We start from the raw sequence: 15944 nt of genomic DNA, 5'->3' as shown, positions 1-15944 counted from the left end.
CAACCTCTAGTTCCAAGATTGGCCATTTTGTTAGTGTCGATAATCATGGGCTTTCTTTTTCTTTATCTTCTACTCTACAACACTTACAAGTACCTAAAGCTAAGGAATTAAGAATTGGCGATGATCCAATAGCAACAATGATGTAAAGGAAGCAAAAACGGTTTTTTTTAAACACAAATAAAAGTTCAATCCACATCAGCAAGCCTAGGTGGCATTTTTACCTCAGAAATGACTTGATTCCGGTAGCAATGGTATATTTAAAAATGAAACATTAGTCTGTTACTTTATGATGGCGTTTTTATAGTTGAAAGATGTTTTTTAATCATTTTAAAAAGTTAGTTACCACCCTTTATGACAATTATCCCAAAGACTAAATTAACTATGAATTTAATGTTACAATGAATTTAATATACAAATTGGTAAAGCATGTAGAAAGGACTACACACAAAAGTGTTCAATTATGCTCATTGTCATCATTGTCTCCTTTCTTCCATGAAATGTGCTTTTGAGAAATCATGAGTAGAGAAGCTTCCTAAAACAAATACCATGTACCAACATTAGCCTTTTTCTGTTCTCCACCAAGTAGACCCATAATGAAAAGTAACGAGGGCGTTCACGTTCACGTCTTTTACACAAACGAGAGATAGAGAAACCTCTATGGCATCTTTATTTTATGGGACAAAAATTGCATTTTTTGTCTGGTTGACATCAGTCTCAGTCTCAGTGATCAATGTCAAAACAATGTCTAAAAGAGCAAGAACAGATAAATATATGCACCAGGGTTCCAGCAATGATAGTGCCATTGAGGGGATGAGTGGCACAAGCAGTAACACGTCCAGACAATGGTATCAACTTGTTTTGCTTACGTGGATGAAAACTCTCCTTCATATCACTACACTCAACAAAGACATATGCATAAATAACCAATCAGTCTTTAACATGTGATTGAAGAGAAAAAAATTTACTTACTCATGATCTACATGGCATGGGGAGTTTCTGTGTGGGTAAAAATCCAATAGGTGAAGCCCATCACTTGAAGATGACCCAACTGCATACATCTGTAAATAGAAATTAAACAAAAATTTATTTATTATCAGGGAAAGTAGTAACAAATATGAAATATCAATTCAACAAAAAGAAAGAATCTCTTACCGAATGTACAGGTAACCATGATGGTTTTCTCGAGAATAAAATACGGATATTATCTGTTTCATCCCTAATTTCATAAACAAATGTAATTTAGAATAAAGACCAAAAAAGAAAGATGTTTTAAAAGAAACATATTCTGGAAAAAATATTAAAATGAAAATAATAAAGTGAGAGTGAGCCAAGAGTCAGACTTACAGCCAATGAGGTGGAGGGCAATGGATATGTGTCACTTGGAAATTATGCAAATCCAAAACACCAGACCTGAATTTACAAAATAAAAACTAACTGACAATAAGTAAAGTGGAATCATATCATCAAAAGTTTATTTAATATTTTAAATAACAAATTTATTTATTTTCTGACTTACCAACCATCATCAAGATGGAAGCCGAGTTGATTCGGACAAGATGGATTAATGTCAATTGACTGTATTTCCTTTGCTACAATATCTGATTGTGCCTGCATCATATATATCAGTTTTTCAACATTAAACTCACTAATATTATATTAAACCAAAAACCAAAGTGACACAATAATTTTTCATACCTTTAGAAGCTCAATCTTATTCAGCATGGATGCTAACTTTAATGATGTCATAGGAGAAGAATGTACCTGTCATTAGAGACAGTTTATATATACAATGAACTTATTTCAACGTTTGAGAATTTTTATAAAATCAAAAAGGATAAAACGATTACAAATATATAAAAGTTGTATAAAGAAGAAAAAGCACCTCCTTGTGACTTTGAAAAGCAGCTGATGATCTTCCACCACGTAGATCCCAAATATATATAAACCCACTCTTACTAGCACCATATACACACTGACAATTAATTTTTTAAGGTAAGTCTTTATAGAATTAAATGGAAAAGTAAAATTTAACAAATGTTTAAACCTATTTACTTGATCTCCATTCAATTGGATGCTTGTAAGGCTGCTATTTGCATTAGTTGTAAGCCCAGTTTGAGGAAGATCACCCACTCTTCTGTCCCATATACTTATTGCTCCACATGTGTCTGAAGCAAGTACCCTATTGAACAAAGATTGAGACATTTAAAAATCATATAATATGATTTTATTTATTAATCAGCATTAGGGTTTTTTCTTTTGTGAACCTTGTGTCATCATTAAACAATGCTACATCAGTTAAACCTTTGCGTATACTGCTACCATGAACAGTAACAGTAGGCCTCTTTCTCAATACCTGCAGATTGATAAACTTGAGATATTGAAGCATCTTAATGTACTTATATTAATGAAGAAATACAAATGAAATATGAATACCTCAACTGGTTCAGAAGAAATATACCCAATATCAAATATATGAACTTCATTATGGCTTAGGGATGTACATGCCACCTGAACAGTATGCAAGTTGAATGATAAGCCAAATTTAGTTACAAACATGTAAAGGAAAAAGAATAAAAAATAAAGAATGAGAAGAAAAGGGAGGGATAACAGACCTCATCCTGATTAACAGGATTCCAACGAACAGCATCAATAGAATTGGATAAAGAAATGTGCAGCAAGTATTTTCCCTCATCTTCTTCTCGGCCTATAACCAAAATAGAGAAAACAATTCATGGTTGAAAGTTAAAATAAATAATCAATTCTTTGATTAAAAACATTAAATTGTAACAAGGATGACACATGTAGTAGAGTTGGTTTTAAAAACTTACGTGGAACTGGTTGATTGCTTTGACAGTATAAAGATTCAAAATCATGAACAGTCAGACACCCTGATCTTGTCACTGATGCCAAATAGATTCCCTGATAGAAACATAATAAATAAACTGATAAGATTTGGCTACTCCTGGTGTTAAATCTGGAAAATGAAAAAAAAAAAAAAAAAAAACATGGTGAAATGAGACCTGAAATGGTATTCACATTTCTAGATATGAGCAAATGATAATAAAGCACACATGATGCTAGTATTTGTCCAGATAATGAAGCTAACAGTGCCTACCTGTCTGTCAAATTCCAAAGCAGACACACCCACCCTGGATGATGATAAAGTAAGAGAGAATATTAGTGGATCTCTCTAACTGAACAAAAAAATTGAAAAGAAGATTGGTGTTCTAGAAATGTAATTAAAAAAACGAAGAAACACAGTAAATTCAGATTTGAATTCGGGATATCACATTGCTATCCATGGCATATGAATGTGTTTAATGGATACTCCTTCGGTCCTTCCATGATTCCACCCCGTTATGTAGATAGATTTCATCAAATGATTAGGCAATATGTGCATAAAGATATAATTACATATCAAACAAAGGCATCAACTAAACACAAAAATAGAATTATGACACTTACCCACTGATGCGGGAACCCTCTGATGCGTATCCAGTGGCTGCGTTTATCTGCCAAAATAAAAACATAGCTATCACCGATAAGCAATTCCCCTTATAATGTATACTCCCTCGTTCCCAGTGAAATTATCAAAATCTTGGTGAATTGAGATTGTTTAACTTGGGACGATGCAGCATTTTTTCCTCAATTTAAATTTAAATGTAAAGGATGCGAACCAAGAACGAGTGATACATGCTGCTGATATGCGTTTTACAAGGTCTTCCTTCAATGTGATACGTGTGAGGAAATGCCCCAATCTCTCAAAATTAGACCAATCTAGGGTTAGTAACTTGGTCAAGTAAAAACACGTTGATAACACACCCAACCAAAATCGACACTTCTTACCTCGGAATATGATTGCATAAGCAGCGGGGAGACATCGTGACAGTAATTGCCTTTAAATTTTCCAGTCAATTCAACTAGACTCCTATTCCACTGCGTCCTTCATTTGGGTGATAAGCAAAACAGCAATTAGCCGAAGATTGAAACAACCACAATCTACTTAGAAGAGCTTACCCCGTTATTGGCTTAAAGTTTTCAGCGATCGCAGCAATAGGAACTGCGTACTTTTCCATGGCGTATTATGTGATATCAATGGAGGCCTCTGAGTGACCGAAGCCAGTAGCAGCGAAACATCTATAAGGTTTCCCGCTTCTATAAGAAAAAAACAAATATTGTAAATCTTCACAGCGCGTCTTTTACAAATAAAAAATAATAATAATATATTTTGATTTGTACCTATTTTTTTTCGTTAGTATTTAATCTTTACGATCGGTTATTCTAAGTAAATTGGAAAAAATGACTTAAAGGTAATATAATTCTTACTTTATACATATTTAGTCTTTGATTTTTTTTTTTTTTTTTGCACATTTAGTCCTTAATTTTTTTGTTACAAAATAAATATTTATTGTTTTTGTACACATTCAGTACTTATGATCGTTTTTTTAGGTTTTTCTCATGACATCCAATACAGGACAATCATTAATAAGGTGTTTGGGGTCGTTCATGTTTATGGTCATCGCCCCCGCGACTTAGGTTGCTTAGTTGCTTAGTTTTTGTGTTTTTGGCTTAGGTCTTGTGTTTTGGATGTCGTGACTTCTTCGTACAATCACAAATTTTAACGGTCATTATATCCACACGTTTGTATTTGAGTCTACTACGATTTTTATTTAGATTACTCCCGTTAAAAAACTGTATACTTTTAATTACGATTTTATAAAAATAAAAAATAAAAAGACGTTCATACATGTATTCATAAAGAACGCATGGATGTAAAGATTCTAAGTAAAAAATATATTGCTTTTTAATAGGGATAATCGAAATTATAGTAAACAATACGAATGTTTGGATATAAACATCATTAAATTTTGTGATCGTATGGAGAAATTACGACGTTTAAAATATAAGATATTAGTCAAACCACAATAACTAAGCAACCAAGTAGTCGAGGTCGTGACGGCCACAACCATGAACAACCCCGAACACCTTATTAGTGATTGTACCGTATAGAATAACGTGATAAAACCCTAAAATATCAATCGTAAATATTGAATGTATACAGAAACAACAAATATTTATTTTGCAACAAAAAAAATATTAATGACTAAATGTGAAAAAAAAAATGACTAAATATGTACAAAATGAGAAATATATTACCCTTTTAAGTCATTTTTTCGGCTTATTTGGAGTAATCGGTCATAAAGACTAAATGTGTACGGTTAAACAAGTTGAAGGGTAAATATGGACAAAAAAAAACTCAGTGACTAAGGTGTCGTTGGTTTTTTCGAAGAGAAAATGTCTAAAGTTTGCGGACCACTTCTGCAACCCTCTGTAGCAGAATATGAAGGATCAACCGGCTGCAGCATGTAATAAAAAATATGTCCGTTTTTAACATCTGCAAAATGTTACAATAAGTTAAAGTAATGTGTGAAGAAGCTTGAAGCAGAGGACGTCACGTACAGTATCACAACAATACATAATAGTAAACAAGCAACAACATCATCAATTGCATTAATAGTATAATTCAATACAACTGTGTTCAGTGTAATTATAATAGGACACCAAAAATGAATAATCAGAATAAAGACGAGTCTGAAAATGCTCCGTCTTCTCAAAACCTGTCATTTGTACTTGTCTACTGGTGAGATGAGAATACAAGTTATTTTGAAACAAAGGATCAACATTTAAGCTGATGAATTCATAAGTATTTAGTGTCAAATGTTGAGTAAGTTTGATGAAAAGTGTTTGTAAATGTTTGTAAATAAAGTTTGCTGTAATTGTTTGTAGTAAATGTTTGAATCTCCTAGAAAATCCTATATTTTCTACTAAAATGCAACTTTCTACCAAGATCCGAATGTTCTGAATGTTTGTTTCTTGTAAAAGTGAGTATTTTTCCCAAGAGTAACTATCATTACTAAACTATAGTTATACACTACCGTTTATACGAGAATATCACGATGTGAATGCAATGAGAAATAATAAAGTAATGTAGATTGTATAGGGGAACAAGTCCGAAATTTAGGGTTTTTGTAACATCCCAAAAAAATGACCCAAAATTTTTTTTGTTGAATAATTACTAAAAACACCATAATAAAATCATAAGGTAAACTCGTACGTCAATATCTCACAAACAATAGTAAAGTGTTATAAGTAAACTGAATCAAGAATGTATTAGTCACATCTATGAGAAACAAAACAACTCCCAGGACAACTGATGCTGTGGTGTGTGTGTGTGTGCGATGCCATCAACTCGAGCTCTTCCCTTTGCTTGCGGAAGTACCTGAAACCAAAACTGAAACTGTAAGCACGAAGCTTAGTGAGCTCCCCCAAACTACCACATACCATATAATACATATAATCACATACTGGGCCTTGCCCACTGCATCGGACCAAAGTCCGGAACTAACCAGGGCCTTGCCCTCTGCATCGGATCGGGATCCGGAACTACTGAGGCCTTACCTCCTGCATCGGACCAAAGTCCAGAACTACTGCATCGGACCGAAGTCCGGAACCGACTGCATCGGACAGAAGTCCGGAACATACTGAACATAGCATCACATAAGCATATCAACTAACATGAGTACATACATAGCATACTACATCGGGATGTAACCCGGAACACATAACACAAAATACTGTCTGAGCCACGAAGGCATCAAACATACTAAAATCTGCATCGAACCGAAGTCCGGATACTACTACTAGCTAAACGGGCCGGCATTGTGGCCTTAGATCCGTTCCTACTGAAAGGAAACTCACCTCGTGATCTGGCTGCTGAGTGTGTGGCTCCGGGAACTATCTGCTGCTGCTCCGGTATCTCCCCGGCTACAAATCCACAATTACACTCAATCAAATTATTAATAACGGTATTGGGGTAAATGACTCATTTACCCCTGGCTAAAGTCAACTCTCCTAGTCAAAGTCAACTTTACAGTTGACCTGACTCGCCGAGTTGGGCCGCCAACTCGCCGAGTCCCTACTCTCATTTCTCACCCTACTCGCTGCTACTCGTCAAGTATGGCATCAACTCGACGAGTTCCCTTTCGAATGTAAAACCTCAGGCAATCTGCATCAGACTCGCAGAGCCGTATGAAAAACTCGATGAGTTGTTCCTCGAGCTAAGAAGATTGCCTTGGACTCGCCGAGTTGTATGAACAACTCGCTGAGTCCCTCCATTACTGAGTCTAACCACAACTCACTGAGTCCACTCCATCACTCACTGGTCTCACTCGGCCTCACTCAAAAAGGGAAAAATCGAGGACTCGTGGCTCGACTCGCCGCGTCGTTCTTCCGACTCGCCGAGTCGCTTGCATGCAGCAACTCAAAACTTGATTCTGCTTGAATCCAGTGCATAAAACTTATAGATCAAAACTTGATTCTATCTTTACGTGCCCATATGCATTCATGAAGATAAAATGGCTCAAAAAGCATAATAAAGGCTAGATCTAGGGTTTCCATGAAAAGTATCTTCATAAAGGCAATAGATCTGGGCTCTGAAACTTCTAAATGAATAGATCTAAGGATATCTCGACTTATTAGGGCATCCATACAATCATAAGGCTTGGGAAAAGCATCAACTAGATCTAGAAGAGTCCTAATGGAGGTTTAAAGCATAAAACAAGAGGGAATCCGAAGAATACCTCAAAGAACTCTAATTTGCCCTTGGATCTTTGCACTGCACCTCTTATCCTTGCTCCTTTCTTCTTCTCTTTCTTCAAGCCTTCACAAATCAACACAAGAACACTTAGTTCACTCAAAAATGGATTAGGGTTTTCTCACAGCGTTCTGAGGGTGAAGGAGGCGAGAATGGGGGCTATAAGGTGGATTAAATAGTGAGCAAACCCGAAGATTTAGGGTTTTAACCTGGCAGACCGACTCGTCGAGTCCCGAATATGGACTCGCCGAGTCGCCGATCTATACGCTGATCAACAACGCGACCCTACTCGACGAGTCGGGACATAGACTCGCCGAGTTCCTCCACGAACTTCAAAAATAAATACTAAAAACCACATACCAGAGACGGGTCGTTACAGTTTTGACCCTATGACGCGTACGCCCATTGTACGTGAGGCTCCTCCGAGATCATTCACGCAGAGTACAGTAAGCGTACTCATAGGTACGCACAACGTCCTCAAGGGACCAATTATGCTTAAACGTAAATTCTCGAGGGTTTCAAGACGTACCAGGTTTTGGGTGTTGCATAATCAGACAATTTTATCATGTAATTTCCGAAGATCCATAGCCTAGTACTAGCATGTTGTTTTATCATATCACGAAATCAAATAATCCACAAGGTATTTTGGGTCAATTCGAGAGCTCCGACTGATTGTAACATGCATCCTCCTTTAGTATTTTGAAAACTGTTTGAAAAATCATTTTAAAATCTTGTCATTATTTTGAGACCGGAGACACAAGAATGTTTCCTCCAATCCACTCAAACCAAGACTCTGATATTAACTTGTAACACCCATAAGATTCAAGCAAATTTAAACATTTTAAAACATTAAGTTATTACATTTTTTTTTTCAAAATAGTAGTATCCCCATAATCAAATCATGAAAAATATAATGAGGTGTACGATCACGCATTCACCTTCCCGCGATCTTCAGAAGTATATGAAAATTGAATATCAGAAAAAAGCTGAAAAAATAAAAAGCTAGACTTCGATGGGGAAGCACGACCCATGATTGGGCTTCGCAGATTAAAATATCCAAAATAATGACATTGATTAGGATCAGGAGGTAGGCACAACTCGTACTTGGGAGACATAACCCGCGATTCAGAATCAAAGTTTTAAAAAGCCTAAAAAAATCATAAATCTTTCGATTAAGCTTCGTAAGTGAAGAATGACTTGGGTTTGATGAGACATAGCCCGTATATGGTCTTTTTTTGATGTTTTGGCTCCAGATAAGCTCCATATACGCTCGAAAGACATTTAAACTACCACTCCCTTTCAAATAAACTAAAATAGACACCGAAACATGAGCAATGAAATGATGAGTGGAGTGAGAAAAATGCCCATCAACTCTAAACCGCACGCAGATTACGGTGTTCTAATGTGTGGTTTCAACTCCTTTCACATCTTTGTACAATTTACCCTTCAGCCTAAATAGATCAATAAATTTAGCCTCTTAGATTGGTAGGTGTGGGCAACGCCCACACCGGCGTTATTGGGAAAGACAAAAAAACGACGTTAAAAAATGTTATGGTGGTAACAGGAAGTAACGCGCATGCTAATAACGCTTGATAACGGGGAAGGGGGGCAGTGTTCACGTGTTATAACACCCAATAACGCCCATTGGGGCGTTGTCCGTACCCAACTCTCTTAACAAACAAAACTTGAAGTTTCTATTTTTTCGAGGGGTTCAAATGTTAATTTTGAAATAAAGTTTTTCGCTAATTTTTTTATTAAATAAAAAAATGTCATAACCTTAAGGTTTCACGAATCTCTAAATATTATTAAAAGAGAACCTTTAATTCTAAATTGAAGAAATCATGACTATTGATTGCATTTTAACCATATCTTTTCCACCCTTAGATTATTTGCTACATCATCCTTCGACTCAAACACATTCACATTGCTATTGTTTCAGGTCAAATCTTCACCAATATCTTCTCTCCTTAAAATAAAATTCAAAATTCAAATTCTTCCCAAATTTAAAACCATAATTTGTGCATTGACGATATGTTTGCAAATCAACAGTCTATTTCTTTCTCGGTGTATATCAATGGAAACTCAGTTACTTCATTTTCTCGACCAACCATCATTTTGTCGATCAACCAGTTATGCAATTTTGAATCCACTGATTTTTATCTTTGCTTACAACCTACGATTTTCAATATGGTGTTTGCTTCTTTGACATCCCGATGAAGACAGACCAAAGAAAGCTTTTTTTCCTATCAGGTGTACGAGGTCTCACTGGTGTATCCATGTACGATCTCCTATAAACTCCACCCAAGGTACCACACTCTGATTTCTCCATCTTTATCTTTCATTTTTTTTCACACGATACATTCATCATCACTAAAAGAAAGTCTCCATTTGTTTTTAACAGAAGTGTTTGAAATATAAGTTTGTACACTTTAAAGTAAACATGTGAACTGTATGCACATAATCTGTTTGTTTAAATGCCCAAGTGGATATTTTTTTCTCCTTCAACTATCCTTTGATTATTGATTCTTCAATTACCTTTGAACAAATGAAAAAGTGCATAGTTGTATTTAGTTGTTTCGGGGTATGGTTACAAAACTCAACATGGATCATATTATACATTGACCAAAATTCCATATAGTGAATAATGCATTGCCATTTTGTATCTAATACTGCTAAATATGGATCTATTGTCATTTCAGCAAAGAAAAAATAACGAAAGTTCTAAAGACACTAGATTTTTAGTCGTCTTCTAGCAACCATTTATAGAAGACATATTGCAGAAATTTTCAGTAAAAATTACTGCTCCATAGTATGGATTACAGCAGCACCAATTGAAATGTTCAGTACTGTTTTCTTATTTGAAAATTAAAGTCTTACCTAACCCTTCCTAACGAATAACACGCCAAAGAAAGCTAAAAGTGATTTTTTTTCTCTCAGGTCGAGGTTCTTCATTCCAATTGTCAACCACCATCGCCCATGTCAAAGCTATCACAATCCACCATATGATACTCTCTGTGTGTGTGTGTGTGTGTGTTGTGTATGTTCTATATTTATATTATATGTCTCTTTTGTTTGTATTTTACAATGTATACTCAAATTCTACTATCAAAGTACAATTTTATTACAAGGTATAAGGAGTTGTTCATTTGTAGTCAAAATAAAATCCACAGCTGAGTAAAGGTTAGATCGTTTGTTGAATTTAAGAGATATTTCACTTACAAGTTATACTTTTATGATTATAGATTTTTTTTTTTCATTTTTTGTAAGAGACCTTCAAGAAAAAATGTTATGCAGTTTGCTTTATATTGGAACAATTGAAATTGATTTCTACAATATAAATGGAAGCCTTATGAGGTAAACTATCTTCCAAACCACTAGAAGTGTTCGTGTCTGGATAATTTTGTCAACTCATTGAGTTAGTGAACCATCAAATTTTATTCTTTGTTAGTTTTCATTTAATATATAGACACGTGTTATACAAAAGCAAATGTGATAACTTTCTTAGTCATAATGAGTTACATAATAGGTCTTAGTTGATGAAGGATGGGATTTGGACATGAATTTATCAAGGAACACGAATGACTAGCTTTGCTATCAATGGATTTCACCACCAACATCCAAGAGCAAGTGCTCAAACACCAAGATAAAGGTTAACCGTTATCATTCAATTATAACAATTAGGTATTTGCAGTTGCAAACATTCTTGAACTTCATACATTTTTTTTAGGTTTTTATGATTCCTTTTATTTTATTTTTCCTTTTTTTTTCAGAGTGTTCACAACAATAGAATATGGAAATTATACCCTGGTTTCGTGTATTAAGGAGGAGCTATGGCTATTGGAAAATCTTTATGAGATAACTGTAAGAAATAGGAAGGCAAGTTTCTTTATTTGTTCATTACATCATCTTACTTTCATTTTTTTCTATTATGATATTCTCTTTGTTGAGTTGTAGTTATTTTGATTGTACTTTATAATTATCTTAGCATGAAGTTAAGCCTACTTTAATCACAAGTGAGCATAGCATGTTATGATACAATTACATTCATGTTAGTACCTTCGATCCTTAGGAAGGATAGATTGTTGGAGTTGATGCTGCTATACAAAATTTCAAAGTTGATCAGTCATATCCTATCAGCTAATTACATAAGGCCAATGATAGTATTGTCTATAGTCCGTATTGTTAATTTATTTACTATCTCAGTATCTCACCATTGATTATATTTAAGTGTATTATGTCATAAAATTTTCCTTAATATGTGTTAGTTCATGTTCATGGCAAATATGTAGGCAGTGAGGTATTTAATAAAATATTTTTAAGTTCTAACAACCTGGCATTAAAATAGATTTGGAAAATATATTACTTTTGCTTCATTATAATAAACCTGACTCGTGAAAAAAGAAACTAATTTGTGGCTGATTATATTCGTTTTGTTGTTCATAGTTGGTTGGGTTTGAAGATGTACACCAAATGCTTGATGAAACGCTTGAAAGAATGGGTAAGATTAGTTTTACTCCATGATAACTTACACATTTTTATATAACTTTTTGGTGGTAATTATTCAGTTTTTTTTTGTGTTTTTTTTAATCTATGTTAAACACTAGTCTCCACCTTTAGGGTTGAGTTTGGAGGGTAATATTGGAAAATTACTGGTTTCTTGATTTGTATTTGATTTGGTATTAGTTTATTTTATCAGTGACCTAATGAGTTGGTTAACAGAGCCCATAAATTATGTGACGAAACTACCCTTCCTAAGTTGGTGGATGACTTTGGTTCCCTTGAACCTTCGCCTATTGACGGAAGGACACTGACAAAAAATTTCATGTACACAAAGGGTTTGTGTATGTGCTCTTAAGGTTGAGTGGTAAGAAATGAAGTTCATTTCTTTTTTTCCATACCAATTTACCCTTGAAATCGTTACATCGAAATGTACTATGCTTTCTTTTATCCGGTTGAAGTTGTAGATAAGCTTCCTTAAGTGCAATCACTATGTATCCACAAAATGGTAGTTCGAGTTTAAACACATATTGGAAGCAGTTATAGCAACATTTGATCATGTACTTATTTATCTTCATCAATAGCATCCTGTTATCACTCATTCGTAACTACATAAATTCTTCTTCTTTTTCTTGTTATTTTTAGTTGGACATAAGATGAGTGTTCAAATTCCTTAATTTATTCAATTTAAGGAAAGATTTAGATAGTGGCTTCTGGTACACATATGATTCATGTACACATATGATCATCCAACTATGTTGTTCACTCTTTTGATTTTTTTTAATTACTCTTTTTAGTTTAATTTTTCAAAGAATCAATATTTTTAATAACTAAATTTTTGGATTTATTTTAATTATTCCATTTAGTTGAGATTTTCATGCCCTATATGTTGCTAAAGAGTCGCTTTTTTTTTCTAAATAATTGTTGGATTGGCTTGGATATTATAAAAATTAAATTAAGATGAGTACACCAAAAACACCTATTCCTTACAAACATAGCAATATACTTACGCCTAAATGCAAAATAGCAATTTATTGTAATTATCATTAATTTTTGTTGGTTTTTGAAGTTTTTTTTTTTTTATAGTTTATACTCAAAAGTTTATACCGTTTTTAAATAGACATCTTATATAGGAAATGAAAATGAAGCTCAGTTTGACCCATAAAAGCATCATACTTATGGCTCTTTACGTAATAGCAATGCCGAAAACATTATAGATTATATAATTACTCCCTAGGCAAAAAAAACTATTATAGTATTATATCAATTGGCAAGAAAAATATTACATAACTGGTTAACAATGGTGGGATTTCTTTTGCTATTTTAAAAATGGAACTACCTTGTTATAACTATAATTGGTAGATTTGTCATAATAAAATGTTATAACGATAAAAAGTTGATCATTCGTTGCTACTAACAAAATTCAAGGACAATTATTATTAGATGTTGGATTATACTTACGTAGATTCGTCTTCACTCATGGTCAGTTATATGTTGTTTTTCGCATCACAAGTAAAAAAAAAAGTTGAAGGTACTCGTATGTGATGAATAGGTCATCCAACTAATAAAACAAAAAATGTTGTCTAAAAATAATCCTTCAATGATTACAGATATTCAGAAATTTCATTGTTTTTTTTTTCAGACATTTTAATATTACCATTAACGCTATGCTTTTTTCTGTTAATTTATCTTTTTTATTACTATTGTGCCGGCTTTTTTATACCTGTATTATTTTATTTGTTCCCCCGCGTTTTACGCGGGTTATAATCTAGTAAACATCTAAAAAACAATGTATTTTTAAATGTTTAAGCTTTCATGATACATATTTACATTTCTTTTATCTTCGTATATTCGATTAATATGGTGAATACTAAATTTAAATATTTAATTAAGAACCCCAAGCGAAATGATGAATGAACCGCACACGGATCGCGATCCGTGTCATTTGTTTCTTCACCGTCCGATTCCACTTTGATCCAACCGCTCAACTCATCTCGACAAAAACACATCAACCTCCCCAAATTTGAAAGAATCCCGCCACCTGAAAATTTCTTCAATAAAAACATTGCGAACTGACGTCTTATATCATAATCTACCACCAACAAAATCTCTCAAAACCATTCATACCTCAAAAAACCTCCTCCCTCTAATTTGCTCCAGATGGCTCGTACTAAGCAAAATGCAATGAAATCAACCGGAGGAAAGGCTCCTAAGAAGCAGCTGGCAACCAAAGTCGCAAGGAAGTCGGCTCCGGCAACCGGAGGAGTGAAGAAGCCCCATAGATTCAGGCCCGGAACCGTCGCTCTCAGGGAAATCAGGAAGTACCAGAAGAGTACTGAATTGTTGATCAGGAAGCTTCCATTTCAGAGACTTGTGAGGGAAATCACTCAGGATTTCAAAACCGATCTCCGTTTCCAGAGCTCCGTCGTCGCGGCTCTCCAGGAGGCGGCAGAAGCTTACTTGGCCGGACTCTTCGAAGACACTAACCTTTGTGCGATTCATGCCAAGATAGTCACTATCATGCCTAAGGATATGCAGCTCGCTCGTAGGATTCGTGGTGAAAGGGCTTAGGGTGTAAGGGTTTCAGCTATATCAACACGTTGTATGGTTACCTTATTGTGATAACCAGTAGGTGTTTTATCCTTAGTTTCGTAAATCTGGGTTGTTTTTAGGATTTGTTATCTTAAATGATAGTTTTCGTTTATGTCGAACAAAATATGTCATAGCTATAATCTAAATTTCTAATTGAATTTGATATATTGCATCTAATGTTTGTTTAATCTGATATGAACACGCATATCAAATAACATCTTATTTTTGCTCTTAATGTTTAAAATTTTGGTGTTTTTTATGTCTGATTGATGAATTAGATCCAACTGAAGGGTCAAATGTTTAGATCTTACACTCTAAAACTAATTGATCAAAGCACACAATTTCGTAGCAATTTTGTTAGTAAGAACAAATCGCTTGACCTGTTAAAGATAATTTGTAAATTATTCTCAAGGCATTATTTATTCACTCGAAAGCCTTATTTTCTTATGATTAGCTATGTGCTATAGTCTTAGGGGGGGGGGGGGGGTGTTTAGATTAAGTTATATTGTATATTAGCGATAAAACAATAATCACTCTTTTTTCACTATCCAAACACCTCCTTATAGTGTTAATCGCTAGTTTAATTGCTTATAGTGTGTTATAGCTATGTGCTATATGTATGTGGTGGTAAAATAGACCCGGTACAACCTTGTGTTGACATATGAGTTGAAATAGATTCAGGGTGAAATAGACTCGATACAACCTTGTGCTGACATATGAGTTGAAATAGAATCAGGGGTGAAATAGACCCAACACAACCTTGAGCTAACATATATGTATGGTATGCGGTATTTTGGGAAATTCAGTAAACTTTGTGCTTACGATTTTCAATTTATGTTTCAGGTACTTCCAGTTCGAAGGGGAATGGATCAGGGTGACTGCATTGCACACCACATCATATTTTTCATGCTTTTTGACTCTAATGTACTTTTGGGATGTTATTTAATTTACTCTGAATACTTTAATGGTTTTGATAAACATGTTGGGTTGATGGTTCAATCAGTATAAAAACGAAAATTTTTGGTTTTGAATTTTGGGACGTTACAGATGACCCGCTGTAGACAAATGTGACCTATTGTAGAGGTCAAAATTGGTTGAAGGGCAAAAATACACAAAAATTTCAAAATATTAGGTAACACACTAAAAATCGTTACAATGACTAAACAAATAAAACTTAAAAACTTAAATTTTTTATGTCAAT

The 15944-nt window shown here is 34.3% G+C and overlaps 2 protein-coding genes and 1 long non-coding RNA gene across 6 annotated transcripts; 2 read left to right on the top strand and 1 right to left on the bottom strand.

The window, feature by feature from the left end:
* Window positions 1-295: 295 nt before the first annotated feature.
* On the bottom strand, window positions 296-4145 carry LOC145032463 (Transducin/WD40 repeat-like superfamily protein). 4 transcript variants are annotated; one of them, XM_078981277.1, is made up of 19 exons: window positions 4018-4145; window positions 3847-3943; window positions 3678-3758; window positions 3466-3512; window positions 3291-3338; window positions 3116-3149; window positions 2829-2919; window positions 2613-2704; window positions 2434-2508; window positions 2265-2353; window positions 2053-2179; window positions 1883-1972; window positions 1696-1761; window positions 1517-1608; window positions 1345-1410; window positions 1153-1216; window positions 970-1058; window positions 778-892; window positions 296-532 (listed from the first exon to the last, which is right to left on the bottom strand). In XM_078981277.1, exons 1-19 carry the CDS (start codon window positions 4074-4076, stop codon window positions 455-457), a joined length of 1500 nt encoding a protein of 499 aa, XP_078837403.1. In that variant the 5' UTR covers window positions 4077-4145; the 3' UTR covers window positions 296-454. The 4 variants fall into 4 exon arrangements, with proteins under 4 accessions (XP_078837403.1, XP_078837405.1, XP_078837404.1 ...); XM_078981279.1 differs by having other exon boundaries at window positions 296-528; XM_078981278.1 differs by lacking the exon at window positions 3291-3338.
* Window positions 4146-9604: 5459 nt separating this feature from the next.
* On the top strand, window positions 9605-11881 carry LOC145029284 (uncharacterized). Its single transcript, XR_013676453.1, has 3 exons — window positions 9605-9960; window positions 10592-11335; window positions 11425-11881. It is a non-coding gene; the product is annotated as an uncharacterized LOC145029284 (long non-coding RNA).
* Window positions 11882-14311: 2430 nt separating this feature from the next.
* LOC145029283 (histone H3.2-like) lies at window positions 14312-14722 on the top strand. Its single transcript, XM_078977869.1, has one exon. The coding sequence runs from the start codon at window positions 14312-14314 to the stop codon at window positions 14720-14722; it is 411 nt and encodes a 136-aa protein (XP_078833995.1).
* Window positions 14723-15944: the final 1222 nt, after the last annotated feature.

Source organism: Lactuca saligna, chromosome 2 (assembly GCF_052625555.1).
Source record: "Lactuca saligna cultivar CGN05327 chromosome 2, ASM5262555v1, whole genome shotgun sequence".
Taxonomy (NCBI): domain Eukaryota; kingdom Viridiplantae; phylum Streptophyta; class Magnoliopsida; order Asterales; family Asteraceae; genus Lactuca; species Lactuca saligna.
The sequence above is the reverse complement of the archived record's forward strand: the minus strand, read 5'-3'. Positions and strand labels throughout refer to the sequence as shown.